This window comes from Brassica rapa, chromosome A10 (genome assembly GCF_000309985.2).
Source record: "Brassica rapa cultivar Chiifu-401-42 chromosome A10, CAAS_Brap_v3.01, whole genome shotgun sequence".
Taxonomy (NCBI): domain Eukaryota; kingdom Viridiplantae; phylum Streptophyta; class Magnoliopsida; order Brassicales; family Brassicaceae; genus Brassica; species Brassica rapa.
The window spans coordinates 17,574,021-17,589,278 of NC_024804.2; the positions used below are offsets into that span (position 1 = coordinate 17,574,021).

Consider the following 15,258-nt stretch of genomic DNA (forward strand, 5'->3'; position numbering starts at 1 on the left):
ACAATGGTTAAGTTTATATAATTGAATCCTACATATATTCTGAAGCTGTAGATTGTTTAAGCATACACACCAATATACTTATCATTTCGGCTGAATCATGTATTTAAAGATATATATATATATATATATCATTTTTCATTTCAACTAGTGGATATAATATGATGGAGAACGTAAAAATTTGGATTGGTTTGATAAATAAAAAAGTTGATGATGATAATGCTGCTAGTTTTCTATTGGGCCAGGCAGATTTGTTAATGTTTGTTTTTACTTAGTCCAGGTCACACGCCTTTCCTTTCTGTTTCTGAAAATTGAACACTCACACTCAGAGTGGGCACGTGTTCGGAAACAGGGCCCATCAAGCCCAATCTAAACACCGTTTAATGTCCGAACGTATATGCTCCTGACGTTTAATTATTTTTTTTAAAAGACCAGTCATTATTAACCCCTGGAACAGCAAAGCTAGTAATTAAAACGTAAAATGACATGTGTCACATACTGATTCGACAAAAATTAAATTAAGATTCAGCTGACACTTCCACTTGCATGTAAACCACGATACAGACTAATCTGTGAATGACGTGTCGCAATACGATTCGTTATAACCAAAAGAAAGATTTTAGCTGATAATCTTCGCGGTTACGGTGAAGCCGCACGCACCGGATCGTAACTACTCTCCGTTCCAACCTGTTTCCTTCTCCTTGGAAGCTCTCTCTCTCTCACTTCCGAGAAAGGAAAAAGCAACACTTCTCTCTCTCTCTAAGAATCAATTTTCGCTGCGGGGTTTATCAAATCTTCTTCTGCAAGACGATCATACATCTACATGCACACACCTATATGTGTATGCTGATGTATGCATAAAGTCGTGCGTGTGCGTGGGCGCGTGTTGAATAGTTTAATCGAGTCTCTGCGTTTTCAATTTCGTCAACTCCAACTAAGCTCAATGATCCCAATTAGGGTTGGACTTCGTCCGTGATGACTCTTGATACTATAGGATGGCTCGATTTCAATTCATCGTCTTCTTCTTCTTCGTATCGGTTGCGGTTTTCGCCGTAAACCCTAGCTCAAGCTATCGATTCGCCATCGTGGAGCCTGATTCGGGTTTGGATCCGGATTCGGAGTCGGAGTCGGAGTCGGAGTCACTGCTTTTCCACCAGGATTACTCGCCGCCAGCTCCGCCACCGCCGCCTCCGCACGGACCCTCGGTGTCTTGCACCGACGATCTAGGCGGCGTCGGGTTTTTGGATACTACTTGTAAGATCGTAGCTGATTTGAATCTTACTAAAGATGTGTATATAGCTGGGAAGGGCAATTTCATCATCCTCCCTGGTGTTAAGTTCCACTGTGCGATCCCTGGGTGCTCTATAGCTATCAATGTCTCTGGGAACTTCTCTCTAGGCGCGGCGTCTACGATTGTCGCCGGGACGTTTGAGCTTTCCGCTGGTAACGCTAGCTTTGCTGGTGGATCGGCTGTGAACACGACGGGTTTAGCTGGGAGTCCTCCGTCGCAGACTAGCGGGACGCCGCAGGGGATTGATGGTGCTGGTGGTGGGCATGGTGGGAGAGGGGCTTGCTGTTTGACTGATACTAGGAAGCTTCCGGAGGATGTGTGGGGAGGTGATGCGTACTCGTGGTCGACGCTGAGTAAGCCGTGGAGCTATGGTAGTAAAGGAGGGTCGACGAGCAGGGAGATTGATTATGGAGGAGGAGGGGGAGGGAGAGTGAAGATGAATATTACGCAGTTTTTGGATGTTAATGGGAGCCTTTTGGCAGAGGGAGGTTATGGAGGAGCTAAAGGCGGTGGTGGGTCTGGTGGCAGCATCTTCATCATAGCATATAAGATGTAATGAACTTTCTTTCACTATCTGTTGCTTTGATTTCAACGGATCTTTAAGTCTTTCTAGGTAAAATTGATCTCAGCTATCATCTTATGCTTTGCTTTTATCATAAATGCAGGACTGGAATTGGAAAGATTAGTGCATGTGGTGGGAGTGGCTACGGTGGTGGGGGTGGTGGAAGAGTATCTGTCGATATTTTTAGCAGGCATGATGACCCAAAAATCTTTGTGCATGGTTAGTTTCTCTTACGCTACTGTTCGTTAATTTGCAACTCTTGCGAAATTGATTGGGTTTTAAAGTATGAACCTTTAAATTCAATGATATAATTTCATTCTCTCAGATGATTAATCATCACAGAAAAATTCTTCATCCTGATCTTTACTTGGTTACTTTGCTAACATCTGTGTATATTGTATATTCTTATAGTTTTTGTTTATGTTTTGAGCGAGTTATTTTTATATGTACTTTCTTAACATCTTCAATCATGTGCACTAATTTCATTCTCCTACATGCAGGCGGATACAGTATCGGGTGTCCAGATAACTCAGGTGCTGCTGGAACCCTATACGATGCTGTTCCCCGAAGCCTTTTCGTTAGCAACTACAATCTGACGACAGACACTTATACGCTTCTCCTAGAATTCCCCTTCCAGCCTCGTTGGACCAATATTTATATTCAGGACAAAGCGCGAGCAACTTGTCCTCTGCTATGGAGTCGTGTCCAGGTATTTAGAAAATGAATTTCAAGCACATGGTGTAGGCCAACTGTTTGATCAACTTTTGCAGTTTTGATGCTAGGACTATTTGTTATCTCATATAAAAATGATGTTTTATTTCTGCAACTCAAGTGTCTCTTCTCTACATTTTTTTTGTTGCTTCTGTATATGCATATTTAGGTTTTCAGTGAATTTTCCACCTCTCAGCATATTATTTTGCTTTGGCTTATGCCGTTACCGCTAACCCAATTCTTAAAGATGTAGTACTCAAGCAGAATTCATTATGTAGGTTCAAGGACAAATTAGTTTGTTGTGTGGTGGTGTTTTGAGCTTCGGATTGTCTCATTATGGTACATCAGTATTTGAGTTACTGGCCGAAGAACTCTTAATGAGTGATTCCATTATCAAGGTCAGTCTTATCTTGTTCTCCACCTTTTCCGAAATTCGGATGCAACAGCATTGTGTCTGTCTGAGCTAGATATGTATAATTCTGTTTTGGTAATATGTGTTTCATTCTTGGTTTACTTGGCCATTCTGCATATCCTAGATTTTATTTTGGTACTCATGTAAATTCGTTCGTCATGCTTTGTGTTTATTGGTACGACCAGGTTTATGGGGCATTAAGTATGTCTGTCAAGATGTTCTTAATGTGGAATTCAGAATTGCATATAGATGGAGGAGGGGGAGATACAGCTGTTTCGACCTCCACACTTGAGGCTAGCAATTTATTCGTTCTTAGGGTACTCACAAATTCATGTCATTGTTTTCCTCCTCCTAGTAATTTTATGACATGCGGTTGAATCTAATTTGTTTGTATGACCTCTCATTCTAAATATAGGAATCATCTGTGATTCGCTCAAATGCAAATCTTTTTGTCCATGGACAAGGTCTCTTGAATCTAACTGGACCAGGGGATTCAATTGAAGCACAGCGGCTTGTTTTGTCACTGTTTTACCGGATTTATGTAAGAGGTTTCCGTCTGTTTGTTTCAGTGACATTCCTACATTCTATAACTATTTTGTGCAGATGCAAAGATAGTTGGTGTTTATAGCTACGAAAATGTGATAAAACTAGCATAATTTGACAATCGGTCTCCTTTAACGGCCATATTGGCTTTTTAAATAATAGATATAGAAAGGTACTTGATATGTCCGTCCAGAAGATAACAACTTCTTTACTTTTTCCCCTGGAAATTGAAGGTTGGGCCTGGATCTATTTTGCGTGGTCCTCTGCAGAATGCATCCCGAGATGCTGTGTAAGTGTGAAGGAAAATGCCACATTTTTTTTTAATCCATATTCTTCTGAGATAAAGTCAGCTAACAATAATCGAGTTCACATCCTTTGCAGTACACCAAAGCTCTATTGTGATAGGCAAGATTGTCCCTATGAACTACTGAATCCTCCAGAGGATTGCAATGTCAATTCGTCTCTGTCCTTTACTCTACAGGTACTTCTGCCGTACTTAAAACAGCATGCTCTCGCATGAAAATTCTGATATCTTTTCTTTCTTTCAGCATGGAAATTCTGATAACTTTTCTTTCTTTCTAGATATGCCGAGTTGAGGATATTATCGTCGAAGGTTTCATCAGAGGATCAGTAGTTCATTTCCACCGTGCAAAAACAGTAACCCTTGAATCCTCTGGAGAGATTAGTGCCAGTGGAATGGGTAAACAATAAACTATTTTCTCTTTTGGATTTGGTTTGATCGCGCATTCTACTTCTACATTTCATATGGGCATGTCCTTGGCTTTCTCCCCCATCATAAGTTTAAGGCGCTACTACGCATTTTGCATAGGGAGAAAGAAGAGATGTTCTTATGTTTTTGTATTGTATTCCTTAGCATCATAAATATGCAATTGTTTTGTGTGTGTCACAGGTTGTAGAGGTGGTGTAGGTGAAGGTAAATTGCTTGGAAATGGCATTGGTAGTGGTGGTGGGCATGGCGGTAAAGGGGGCCGTGTATGCTACAATAGCAGTTGTGTTGAAGGTGGAATTACGTATGGAGATGCAGATCTCCCTTGTGAGCTTGGCAGTGGAAGCGGTGATTATAGCCCGGATTATTCATCTGCTGGTGGTGGTATTGTAGGTATGGAATGTCAGAGTTTTTGACGATTCTGGAGTTCTATTTAACACGAGATTAGGTTGTGTCTTCATAGGACTTGATGTAGAGTGTATGATGTAGACTACTGACTATTCGTACGTGTGCCAAATATTTGACTAATTATATTTCTTTTATTATGATAAGTTTATAATTTATAGCCTGTTAACATTATAGGACCTTGTCATCGTTTAGCCAATACACTACTGTGCATGCTGTGATTGCCATGAAAGCTTATTTCTTTCAAGATAATACTGTTTAACCTGTTCTTTTCTTTCGTTTGAATCTGGTCAGTGATTGGTTCACGGGAGCAGCCTCTATCTGCATTATCACTTGAAGGCTCAATCAGGGCTGATGGAGAAAGTGTCAAACGTTTGAGCAGAGATGAAAATGGTTCTGTTGTAGCACCTGGTGGTGGTTCTGGTGGAACAGTTCTTTTGTTTCTGCGTTATCTTATTCTGGGAGAGTCTTCTCTTCTCTCAACTGGCGGTGGGTCAGGCAGTCCTGTTGGTGGTGGTGGTGGCGGAGGTGGGAGGATTCATTTTCATTGGTCTAACATTCCCACTGGCGACATATACCAGCCTATTGCTAGTGTGAAAGGGATAATCCATGCACGGTCTGGCCTTTAGATACCTGTGCATTTCCCATTTCTTTGCTATTGTTTGATATTATTTTCCAGCATGTCCCATTAACATTGTTTCTTTTTGTAATTGTAGGGGGGGAGCGGCATTAGATGATGAATTTTCTGGCAAAAATGGCACAGTAACTGGAAGGCCTTGTCCAAAAGGACTCCACGGTATATTTTGCAAGGTTAGGAAAACTTAGTTCAACATTTTCCTGCTGCTATATAATATCATGGGTGAAAATTTTCTATTTGCCTTTTGTTCCCTTATCACGATTGAGTTGTTACTGTAGTTTATCTAAGCTCACTATATTCCCAATTCCTACTTTTCTTCAGGAGTGCCCATCTGGTACATTCAAGAATGTTACTGGATCTGACACGTCTCTTTGCCGTCCTTGTCCCATTGATGAGCTTCCAACTCGTGCTGTCTATGTTCCAGTTCGAGGTACAAATAGCATTCGCCTATATCTTGAGCTCTTGTGTATTACATATGTGCTATAAATTTCCTCGTTGACAAGTTTTGTTTCCGGTTCATTTACCAACCCGAAATCTGTATTTTCCCTCGATAATGAATATAGTTGTGGTTCATAAAGAACTGTTTGTTTAAGTTGGCTATGATCTTGTTTTCTTATTCATTTACCTGTAAACTGGCTATGTCCACGTATCAACTATAAACCTCGGAATCTTCTATGCTTAATAACAGGTGGTGTTTCTGAGACACCATGTCCATATCGATGCATATCGGAAAGGTATCATATGCCACACTGTTACACCGCTCTGGAGGAGTTAATTTACACATTTGGTGGGCCTTGGTTGTTTGGTCTTCTTCTGATGGGTCTCCTCATCCTCTTAGCACTTGTACTTAGTGTTGCAAGAATGAAATTTGTTGGAGTTGATGATTTACCTGGCCCAGCTCCCACACATCATGGCTCTCAAATTGATCATTCCTTCCCTTTCCTTGAATCACTAAATGAGGTTAGATGATTTTCTTTGTCTTGTAACATTAGATCCAAAAACTGTTTATTTGTCTTTACTTTCTGCGAAGCAAATGAAGAATGATGTATTTATTTTCTGATTTGTCACTCCAAATGCAACTAGTGTATGGCTAGCATACATGATTGAGTGAAATAGCCTGCCAAGTTCTCCTTATATTACAGACTTTACAGTGTTGTGTTGTATATAATGTTATTTCTTTTTTAGGTCTTGGAAACAAATAGAGCAGAGCAATCGCAGAGTCATGTGCATAGAATGTATTTTATGGGTCCTAATACATTCAGCGAGCCATGGCATCTCTCGCATATTCCCCCGGAAGAAATAAAAGAGATAGTGTTAGTTGTTTCTTGTTTTATCTCCAAGCTGATTGGAATTGTGTTTAATTGTTTTTTCTATAGTTATCTTAACAAGTTGTCTGGGCTCTGAAATGTTCGTATATGATTTTGGAATCTTTAGATATGAGGCTGCATTTAACACGTTTGTGGACGAAATCAACTCTATAGCTGCATATCAGTGGTGGGAAGGTGCAATATATAGTATTCTTTCAGTGGTTGCATATCCGCTTGCGTGGTCTTGGCAGCAATGGCGGCGGAAGTTAAAATTGCAAAAATTGCGTGAGTTTGTACGTTCAGAATATGATCATTCCTGTTTACGCTCCTGTCGCTCCCGGGCTTTATACGAGGGTCTGAAGGTGATTTCTTGATGATTTAATCTCATAATCACTCAATGGACTACATAGTGTCAGAGTATCTGATTCGTTTTACAAGGATTTGTTGTTTTAAGCTTTAGTGCATATTTTTCTTCTTCTAAATATAGGTCGCTGCCACCTCCGATTTGATGCTTGCATATCTGGATTTCTTCCTTGGTGGGGATGAAAAAAGGACAGACCTTCCACCTCGGCTTCACCAAAGGTTTCCAATGCCCATATTGTTTGGTGGTGATGGCAGTTACATGGCTCCTTTCTCACTTCAAAATGACAATATTCTTACTAGTCTGATGAATCAGGTTGGTTCCTTTCTTCCTTAGTTAACGAGAAGCAGTTTCAGCAGCCATTTTAGAGGTTGTATTGATCTTTGTCATTGTTTTATTTTCTCAGCTCGTTGCTCCCACTACTTGGTACAGACTGGTGGCTGGTGTCAATGCTCAATTACGCCTTGTTCGCCGTGGGCGTCTGAGATCAACGTTTCATTCTGTTCTGAGATGGTTAGAAACTCATGCGAATCCCGCTCTAGAAACACATGGCATACGGGTTGATCTGGCCTGGTTCCAGACTACAGCTTGTGGTTACTGCCAATATGGTCTCTTGATTCATGCTGCTGAGGATTGTGAACCAACGTCACCTCAGTTTGTCGGTGAAACAGCATGGACTGAGATCCAGCCACGGTACTAAATGATAAATTGCATCCTTTCGTCCTGTTTATTCGTAGTGACAATAGGCATTATGAACCGGGTAATATATAAGATAAATAACGTGATCACTTTAGAAACTGAAGGTTTATTTTTTGTAATGTCACACTTCAGCATGTTTTCATTGTGCACTTCATTTTTAGCTATGCGGAGTTATGATTTCTTGTTCTTGTAACTTCTAGTTATGGCGTGAGTGCACACAAAGAGAATTCCCCAGCACATTTAAGAGAGAGTATGCTCTACAACCAAAACCACACAAACACTGAGGATTATGCTACACGCAGAAAGAACTATGCAGGGATAATCGACGGTGACAGCTTACCGAGTCTCAAAGAGAAGAGAGACATGTTTTTTATTCTCTCTTTCTTAGTTCACAACACTAAACCTGTGGGCCACCAGGTACCTCTCCAATCCAAATTCTTATAATATGAATGTCTTCTTATATATTGTGCTGTCCAACTTTTCAATAACTCTTCCCTCTGTTATCTCCTATGATATTGCAGGATATGGTTGGCTTAGTTATTTCGATGTTACTTTTAGGAGATTTTAGTCTAGTCTTGCTCACGCTGCTCCAGCTGTATTCGATTTCTATGGTGGATGTACTGTTGGCTTTGTTTATATTACCTCTCGGCTTGCTTTTGCCATTCCCCGCTGGAATCAATGCCTTATTCAGTCATGGACCCAGACGCTCTGCTGGCTTAGCACGCGTTTACGCTTTGTGGAACTACATGTCCTTGGTCAATGTAGTAAGTACTCTTTGTTTTTTTCTGTTGTTGGAAACTTATTTTGTTTGAAAATGCAATGTGAACTGCATGTTCATGTCATATTGATTCTATGGGAAGATGTTGCATGTCTCACGTTACCTGACAAGTTTTGGTTGTGTGACAGGCTGTTGCTTTTCTCTGCGGATATGTTCATTATCACAGCGAATCATCAGCAAGCAAGAAAATCCCGTTTCAGCCGTGGAATATAAACATGTGAGTTTTACTACAATGGAAAGTAATACTTCGTGGCAATCTTATGTTTCGGTCTATTGGGTTTGTGATGTGTGTTGTGGTTTTTGGGTGGGGATGCAGGGGTGAAAGTGAATGGTGGATATTTCCAGCGGGACTGGTCGTGTGCAAGATAATGCAGTCGCAGCTCATAAATAGACATGTAGCAAACCTGGAGATACAAGACCGCTCGTTGTACAGTAAGGATTTTGAGCTGTTTTGGCAGTCGTGACGAAGTCTTGTCAGGTAAATTTTATGAGAACAATTGAAAAGACCACTGTCCCAGTTTGTTTTGTAATTCTATTATGCTATAGGTGAATAGAATTAGGGATACAAAAGAGAAGGAACTCTGATTGTCAAGGGAAAAAGAAAGTAAAGAAAACAAGTTTATTTGATGGTGAATTATTATTAGAGGGGTTTGGTTTTTGTTTCCAGTGGATTGTCTATTGGTAAAAGATTCTTCTTAAGGTTTTGTATGTAAATAAGTGAGAAACCCCATTAAATCTATCTACTGGGGGGCTGTGTTTATTATTTCTGCCTCAATACTCTTCTTCACTTGAGTTATTGTTCTTTTGGTGCATATAGTGACAAAGAAATGGATTTTGGGATCTTAATTTTTATTATTTGGTTCTGACTTTTGAAGAGAATGAACGTAGGTAGCCAAGTAAACCATTACTCTCCCGCCTTGACCTAGTCAGAACGCTCGCTGTATCTATATATATGGTCGTCAACCAAGTTGGCTCCTCTCTATGATTACTTTTCCTATAATTTTTTCGTATCTTAGAAATTGGCGTCACCAAGAGCTCGAGGTTGCGGAATGTAACTAACTTAATTAAAGACGCAAAGATTCTAACATTTACACCAAAAAAAAAAAAAAAAAAGACGCAAAAGATTCGTTGTCATTCAAGTTATCACAACCCAACTACAGAATGATCTCACCAAGGAAATCTGTGTCAAGAGTTTCAGGGGTCTTATTGAATTTCGTAATTTTGATGAAAATTAAATTTGAAGATCCTTTCACGTGATAAACCGTCACGTGTATAGAACTGAGCGTGAGTTAGGACAGAGAGCAGATTTCGTCCATAGCTCACTACCAAATGCATATGTAACTTGCCTATCCATCCCACCCAAAGCTGTTCAAAATTATACGAACGTGTCACTGTGTCATAAGGAATTAAGACGGCCGTGTCGTCTAGGAGTTAAGGGTTTCAGCGAATGGAGTTACGGGTTTCTCAGCGAACCTGTCGCTGTGTATATATATATATAGGGAAATGTTAAAAAAATCTAGAGGTAATTTTACTAAATATTAGCAAAATATAATAAATATTAAGAAATTATAGAGATAATTCTATTGTGAAACAAACCAAATATACTATTGTTTGTTTGTACTTATGTAAAATGTATATATACAAAAAGTATTAATTTATGATTTGAACCATATAATTATATAGAATTTTTTAAAATATTATTATCTTATAATTTTATCGATTCATATCATATTTTGAACCAGTCCAACTTGAAACCAAAATTTTTTATTAATTTATCGAGTATTAATTAATAGAATTTATACTGTATATATAATATATATGCACATGATGCAAAAATCCGGCCCCTAACTAAGAAATAAAATCCTTATAAACTTTAATACACCACAATAATAATAGATCAAATAGATATAATAAAATTTTAATACTTAAACATGAAACATAAAATCTCAATTATTTATTGTAATATACAAGAGACTGTTTTATAAGCTTATATTCCACAAGAATCTCCTCCAGGTCCACCATATGTGAACAGATTATATTCTTTGGCGAAAATTGGTTTCTTTCCATCTTTTAATCCATAACATTTGTTGTTGTCTAATAGCTTCTCTAGCTTATAATTGCGACTAGGCATGAAATTATATTTAGTGTCTACAATGAGGAGGTTTTTAACACGTGCGGATTCATCTTCCTTTTGAGTTGGCAGATGACCATTGCCCATTGGTGGACTAATACCAGAAGGGGAAGCTTGGACTACTCCCGTGACTCCAACCATATCCACACTACGACCTATGATATCAAATAGTTCTTTTGGCCAATAACCAATCTTTATATCCTTTTTAGTGGCTCTTACGAGTATTGTCCACCAATGTCCGGTTGCATAATCCTTTAATAGATCATAAAAACATTATGCACATTAGGTTTGTATAATATTGCTCAAGAAAATGTTAATAGAAAAGTATAAATACTACCTGTGAAATACTAGGATTAACAGCCCTATCTCCTTTCCGGGGATAAGGAAAAGGAACAGATAAAGGATCAGTTGTTGACACTTGAATAAAACCAGGACATATTGTATTGTAACATCCTGCTCCATTGGCACCCTATCAATATTCAGTTTATTATATCAGTATAGTCTAGATAAAAATTGAAAATTTATATATATCAAAAAGACAAAATTACAAATACAGATTAAAAGAATAACTAAATAAGTATTAAAATATGTCTGATACAAAATTATTGTTATATTTTAAAATACAATATAAAACATTTTATGTAATTTTACTATGCATATTTATATTATTTTAAATGGTTTGTTTAGAAAAATAAGATTAACAATTTATAAAAATGTGAGATTTTGTGTCGGACAATTAACTATATTTATAACAAGAGAAAAAAAATCATATTATTTTAGTTCTTATTTTTAACTATCCTTTTACATTTTAATGAAAGAACTTTAAAAACAGAAGATTGCTATTTATATGTTTCACTTATACTATATATAAAATACAATAATCATATTTTAATAACACGCCATGGTTTAGCATAATTTTTCTTTTACTAAGAAATTTATGATTATTTTCTTATGTTTCAGCTAATGTACCTTCCAAAACCCGTAACTCCATGTGCGTCCATCATCAAATAAACTTGGATTTACCTATTTGTCAAACTATATTTTGTTAAACAAACCTATATAAAACTAAATTAAAAATGCAACGTTAATTTACCATCCAACCGGTTTGGATAAAATTAGTTTTTTTGTTGTATCCACTGCCAACATATATATTAGCATATGAAGCTTGGTCCCTACTAATGTTCAAATCATGCACACTCATCCAAGCTGCTAAACCATGGTAAGGACCTTCATGTTGTGATCTAACTCCAGCAATCTTTAAATTCCGAAAGTATACATCATATGATTTTTCAAGATATACATATTTATGACTCAAATCATTCAAAGACTTACATGTGTCCCTGGACTATCTTCTGTGAGTGGGTTGAAGTGTTTCTCAGCCCAGTACTTAGCATTTGCGATATATTCTTTTGTATTTCTTAGTATAGGTACTGTTCCATTTGGACAGTTGATGCTTATTCTATTTTCAATTTTATTCTTTGTTTGCCTTTTTGGTTTCCAGCTTGAAAAAGATGGTTCCATCTATTTCAAATTAAATGGTTACATATTAATGTAAAGTGAGATTATATATATATATATATATTATCTATACTATACCAAACAACAGATAAATTTTACTTGAAAAAATCATCTTTAGTTTATTGATTTATGTTTTGAAACGCAGATAGAAAGTTGAAAATTTAACAAAAGTGTAGTTGATAAATAATTTCAGTTTTATGTTTAACTACTTTATAATTTATATTCAAGAGAGTTAGGTTAAAAACAAACTAAGACTAGTAACAAAGAAAAATTGGATTGTTAGCAAAAAAAAAAAGTGATTGTAATCACACAGTCATTCATGAATTTTCACTCCACTAAATCAATAAAGTAAGTATTGTTTATTATTTTTTTTTAAAAAGCATATAATCTTGGGGAATGAATACCTGAATTTTATGGTTTTTGAGTAGTGGATGGCTTAATGAAGGTTGTTTATATATATCCACACAATCATATATAATCTTCTCGTTTAGCTATAAAAACATATTTGGATTAATACCAGAAAATAATTTTCATACTATCAGTTTAAAAGTTGGACGTGTATAAATACATATTTCTTATTATTCTTTTCATCTACCTTAAATGATTTCACATTTCTGTCACTTTCTATAGATTGAACTACAGAAACTAGGAATATGAATGTGACGAGTTTGAAAAATAAATTCATATTAATAATCCTAATTTTTAAAAAAATATTTTCTTCTTGTTGAATACACCTCCAAATAATTAGGTATTTATAATAGTAAAAATAAAGAGGTGATTGGTTGTGGCTGTAGATGCTCTAGAAGTCCAAAATTTAATTTAAAGTCATACATATCAACCAATCATGCTTTCCTTTCTTTTAAAAAGTTACAACCAAAATATCTCTGAAAAATAAAATAAAAAGACTGTAGAAAGTTTTATTTCTAGAGCAAAAAAATAATGCTTTATAAAGTTACATCAAAAATAGTTACAGCAAATAAATTTATATCTACTATTCTAAAGACAAAAAATAAAATCCATGCACTTACCAATCACCCCTTTAATTCTATGTTCCTTCTTGGTCTTCAAATATTTTATGTTATTTAATCGTTTTTATTAATAATCATTATAAATGGATAAACATTTCAATTTTCTATATGGTTTCATTGGTGTTTTTATTATACATTGGTTCACTTGGATATTTTATTAAAAGATATAAATATCACACACTTAAATGTTCTAATTTGATTTTTCAATTTTTTTCTATTTAATACTAATTTCAATAATTTACCGTGTTTTTATACACCTAAAATAAATATATATCCCTCTTTATTCGTCCATTTTACCTTTTTAATAAAAAAATATTAATACTCTGAGATCTTATTTATAAAAAAATGAATATACATGTTAATTTTTAAAAATGTATATGTCGCATTGTTGACACGCAGCAACATAAAAGTACTTTCTGTATGTAATGCATTTTACCTTTTTAGTAAAATATATTAACATATAGATCATAGGAAATTTAGTATACATATTGTCTGCTTAAAGACACCTTTGGTTTAGTTATCTAAGTTCATTTTTAATACTCACTTCAAATTTGCTTCTTCGTTTGATTTTCATTTTGGTGACTTTTAATATTACTCTATAGATGAAAAGAATTAGGGATACAAAAAAAGAAGGAACTCTGATTGCCAAGGGTATAAGAAAGAAAAGAAAACAAGTTTATTTGATAGTGGATTATAATTAGAGGGAGAAATCTTGTGTAATCTGAAAATAACGAATATCTATATGAATAGATTTTTATCAAAAGTGCATTGGGTTATTGGTTTATTACTTAGAATTGGTTTTATTGACCCAAACTCTTCCCAAATTACAATGAGCCTAATTGTGAAAGAAAAACTTGATAAAATTTGTATCGACGATTTAACTGTAATAAAATGCCGCAAATTAAATGTTGAAAAAGTCTTGTTATTACATAAACTCCAAATAAAGAAATTTTGACTCGGAAAACGCTGATCACATGCATTATATGTAGCTTTTTTTATATCAAACATTGTATGTAGCTAAAAGTCTAAGACCGACATATCACTTCTATCAAATCTTTTTTATTAAAAGAGAAGTATCATTTTTATCTACCATAAAAAATCATACTAATTTTTATTAGGTCCATTTCAATAAATACATTTATTTAATAATAATCTATTCAATATATAAGGATATTAATAATAAATAAATTTTAATTGTAAATTTAAATTTTATTTTTAGTTATAACAAAATATTGAGAAATAAATCTAACAAAATCTTTCTAAAAATTTAAAATATTCTATTTAAATTAATACCATTTATTAATTAATTAATTAATAATATATACTATTATACATTAATTTAAATAAAATTTTATTATAAAAAAATAAAATAAAAGTGTATGCTATTTTTCAAATTTTATAATCATATTCTATATCTTCTTTATTAAAAGAAATACCATAAAAATTTATACTAGATTTATTTCATCAATTACATCTATTTGACTATTTAAGTTAATCTATTTCATATATAACATTTCTAAAAAAATCTTATAAATTATATAGATATTAATAAATAAATTTTAATTGTAAATTTAAATTTTATTTTTACTTATAACAAAATATGTTGAAAAAACTTAACAAAATCTTAATAAAATTTTAAAATATTTTTAAATTAATGCAAAGATTGATTTCATATTGATTTCATAATTAATACTATAGTATTATTATAATGTATTTACTTATAAAATCCCAAATATACTAAAATAAATAACATAGAAATATAAATTATCCTAAGAAAATATCAGTTTTATAGTATAACTAAATAAAATTTTAAAATGAATTGTATTCAGTCTATAAAAATTAGAAAAAATGAAGGAGATTCTCAATTTTTTTATTTCATACTATGAACTTATTTTACCAAATTCGAAAATATATTAATATATAATAACAATTAATAATAAAGTAAAATATATAAAACAAACAAAACTAATAACATTATAGATTTACACAATATATAACACTAAAATGTAAATATCTTTTAAAGTTTTATGATGGTATCCGTTATATATTTATAAAATGAAAATCTACACGGGTGAAAAATCTAGTCCTTAATTAAATCATAAACCCTACACCCACCAAAATAAGCCTATTTATTATTCCCAAAACTTTAAA

At 34.5% G+C, this 15,258-nt stretch overlaps 2 protein-coding genes across 5 annotated transcripts; one reads left to right on the forward strand and one right to left on the reverse strand.

The window, feature by feature from the left end:
- Window positions 1-686: 686 nt before the first annotated feature.
- Window positions 687-9,217, forward strand: LOC103846697. 2 transcript variants are annotated; one of them, XM_009123672.2, is made up of 23 exons: window positions 993-1,840; window positions 1,954-2,069; window positions 2,351-2,559; window positions 2,840-2,959; window positions 3,159-3,290; window positions 3,389-3,514; window positions 3,750-3,805; window positions 3,898-3,997; window positions 4,099-4,216; window positions 4,427-4,636; window positions 4,943-5,264; window positions 5,365-5,458; window positions 5,607-5,715; window positions 5,974-6,245; window positions 6,471-6,598; window positions 6,720-6,954; window positions 7,080-7,268; window positions 7,360-7,646; window positions 7,853-8,069; window positions 8,174-8,416; window positions 8,559-8,647; window positions 8,747-8,908; window positions 8,977-9,217. In XM_009123672.2, the coding sequence occupies exons 1-22, from the start codon at window positions 993-995 to the stop codon at window positions 8,892-8,894; spliced, it is 4,368 nt and encodes a 1,455-aa protein (XP_009121920.1). In that variant the 3' UTR covers window positions 8,895-8,908; window positions 8,977-9,217. The 2 variants fall into 2 exon arrangements, with proteins under 2 accessions (XP_009121919.1, XP_009121920.1); XM_009123671.3 differs by having other exon boundaries at window positions 687-1,840; window positions 8,747-9,205.
- LOC103846698 lies at window positions 9,071-14,427 on the reverse strand. 3 transcript variants are annotated; one of them, XM_009123673.2, is made up of 7 exons: window positions 12,675-14,416; window positions 12,484-12,570; window positions 11,894-12,082; window positions 11,655-11,816; window positions 11,531-11,584; window positions 10,899-11,030; window positions 9,071-10,813 (listed from the first exon to the last, which is right to left on the reverse strand). In XM_009123673.2, exons 1-7 carry the CDS (start codon window positions 12,762-12,764, stop codon window positions 10,418-10,420), a joined length of 1,110 nt encoding a protein of 369 aa, XP_009121921.1. In that variant the 5' UTR covers window positions 12,765-14,416; the 3' UTR covers window positions 9,071-10,417. The 3 variants fall into 3 exon arrangements, with proteins under 3 accessions (XP_009121921.1, XP_033138382.1, XP_033138383.1); XM_033282491.1 differs by lacking the exon at window positions 11,655-11,816 and having other exon boundaries at window positions 12,675-14,424; XM_033282492.1 differs by lacking the exons at window positions 11,655-11,816; window positions 11,894-12,082 and having other exon boundaries at window positions 12,675-14,427.
- Between the last annotated feature and the right edge of the window lie 831 nt (window positions 14,428-15,258).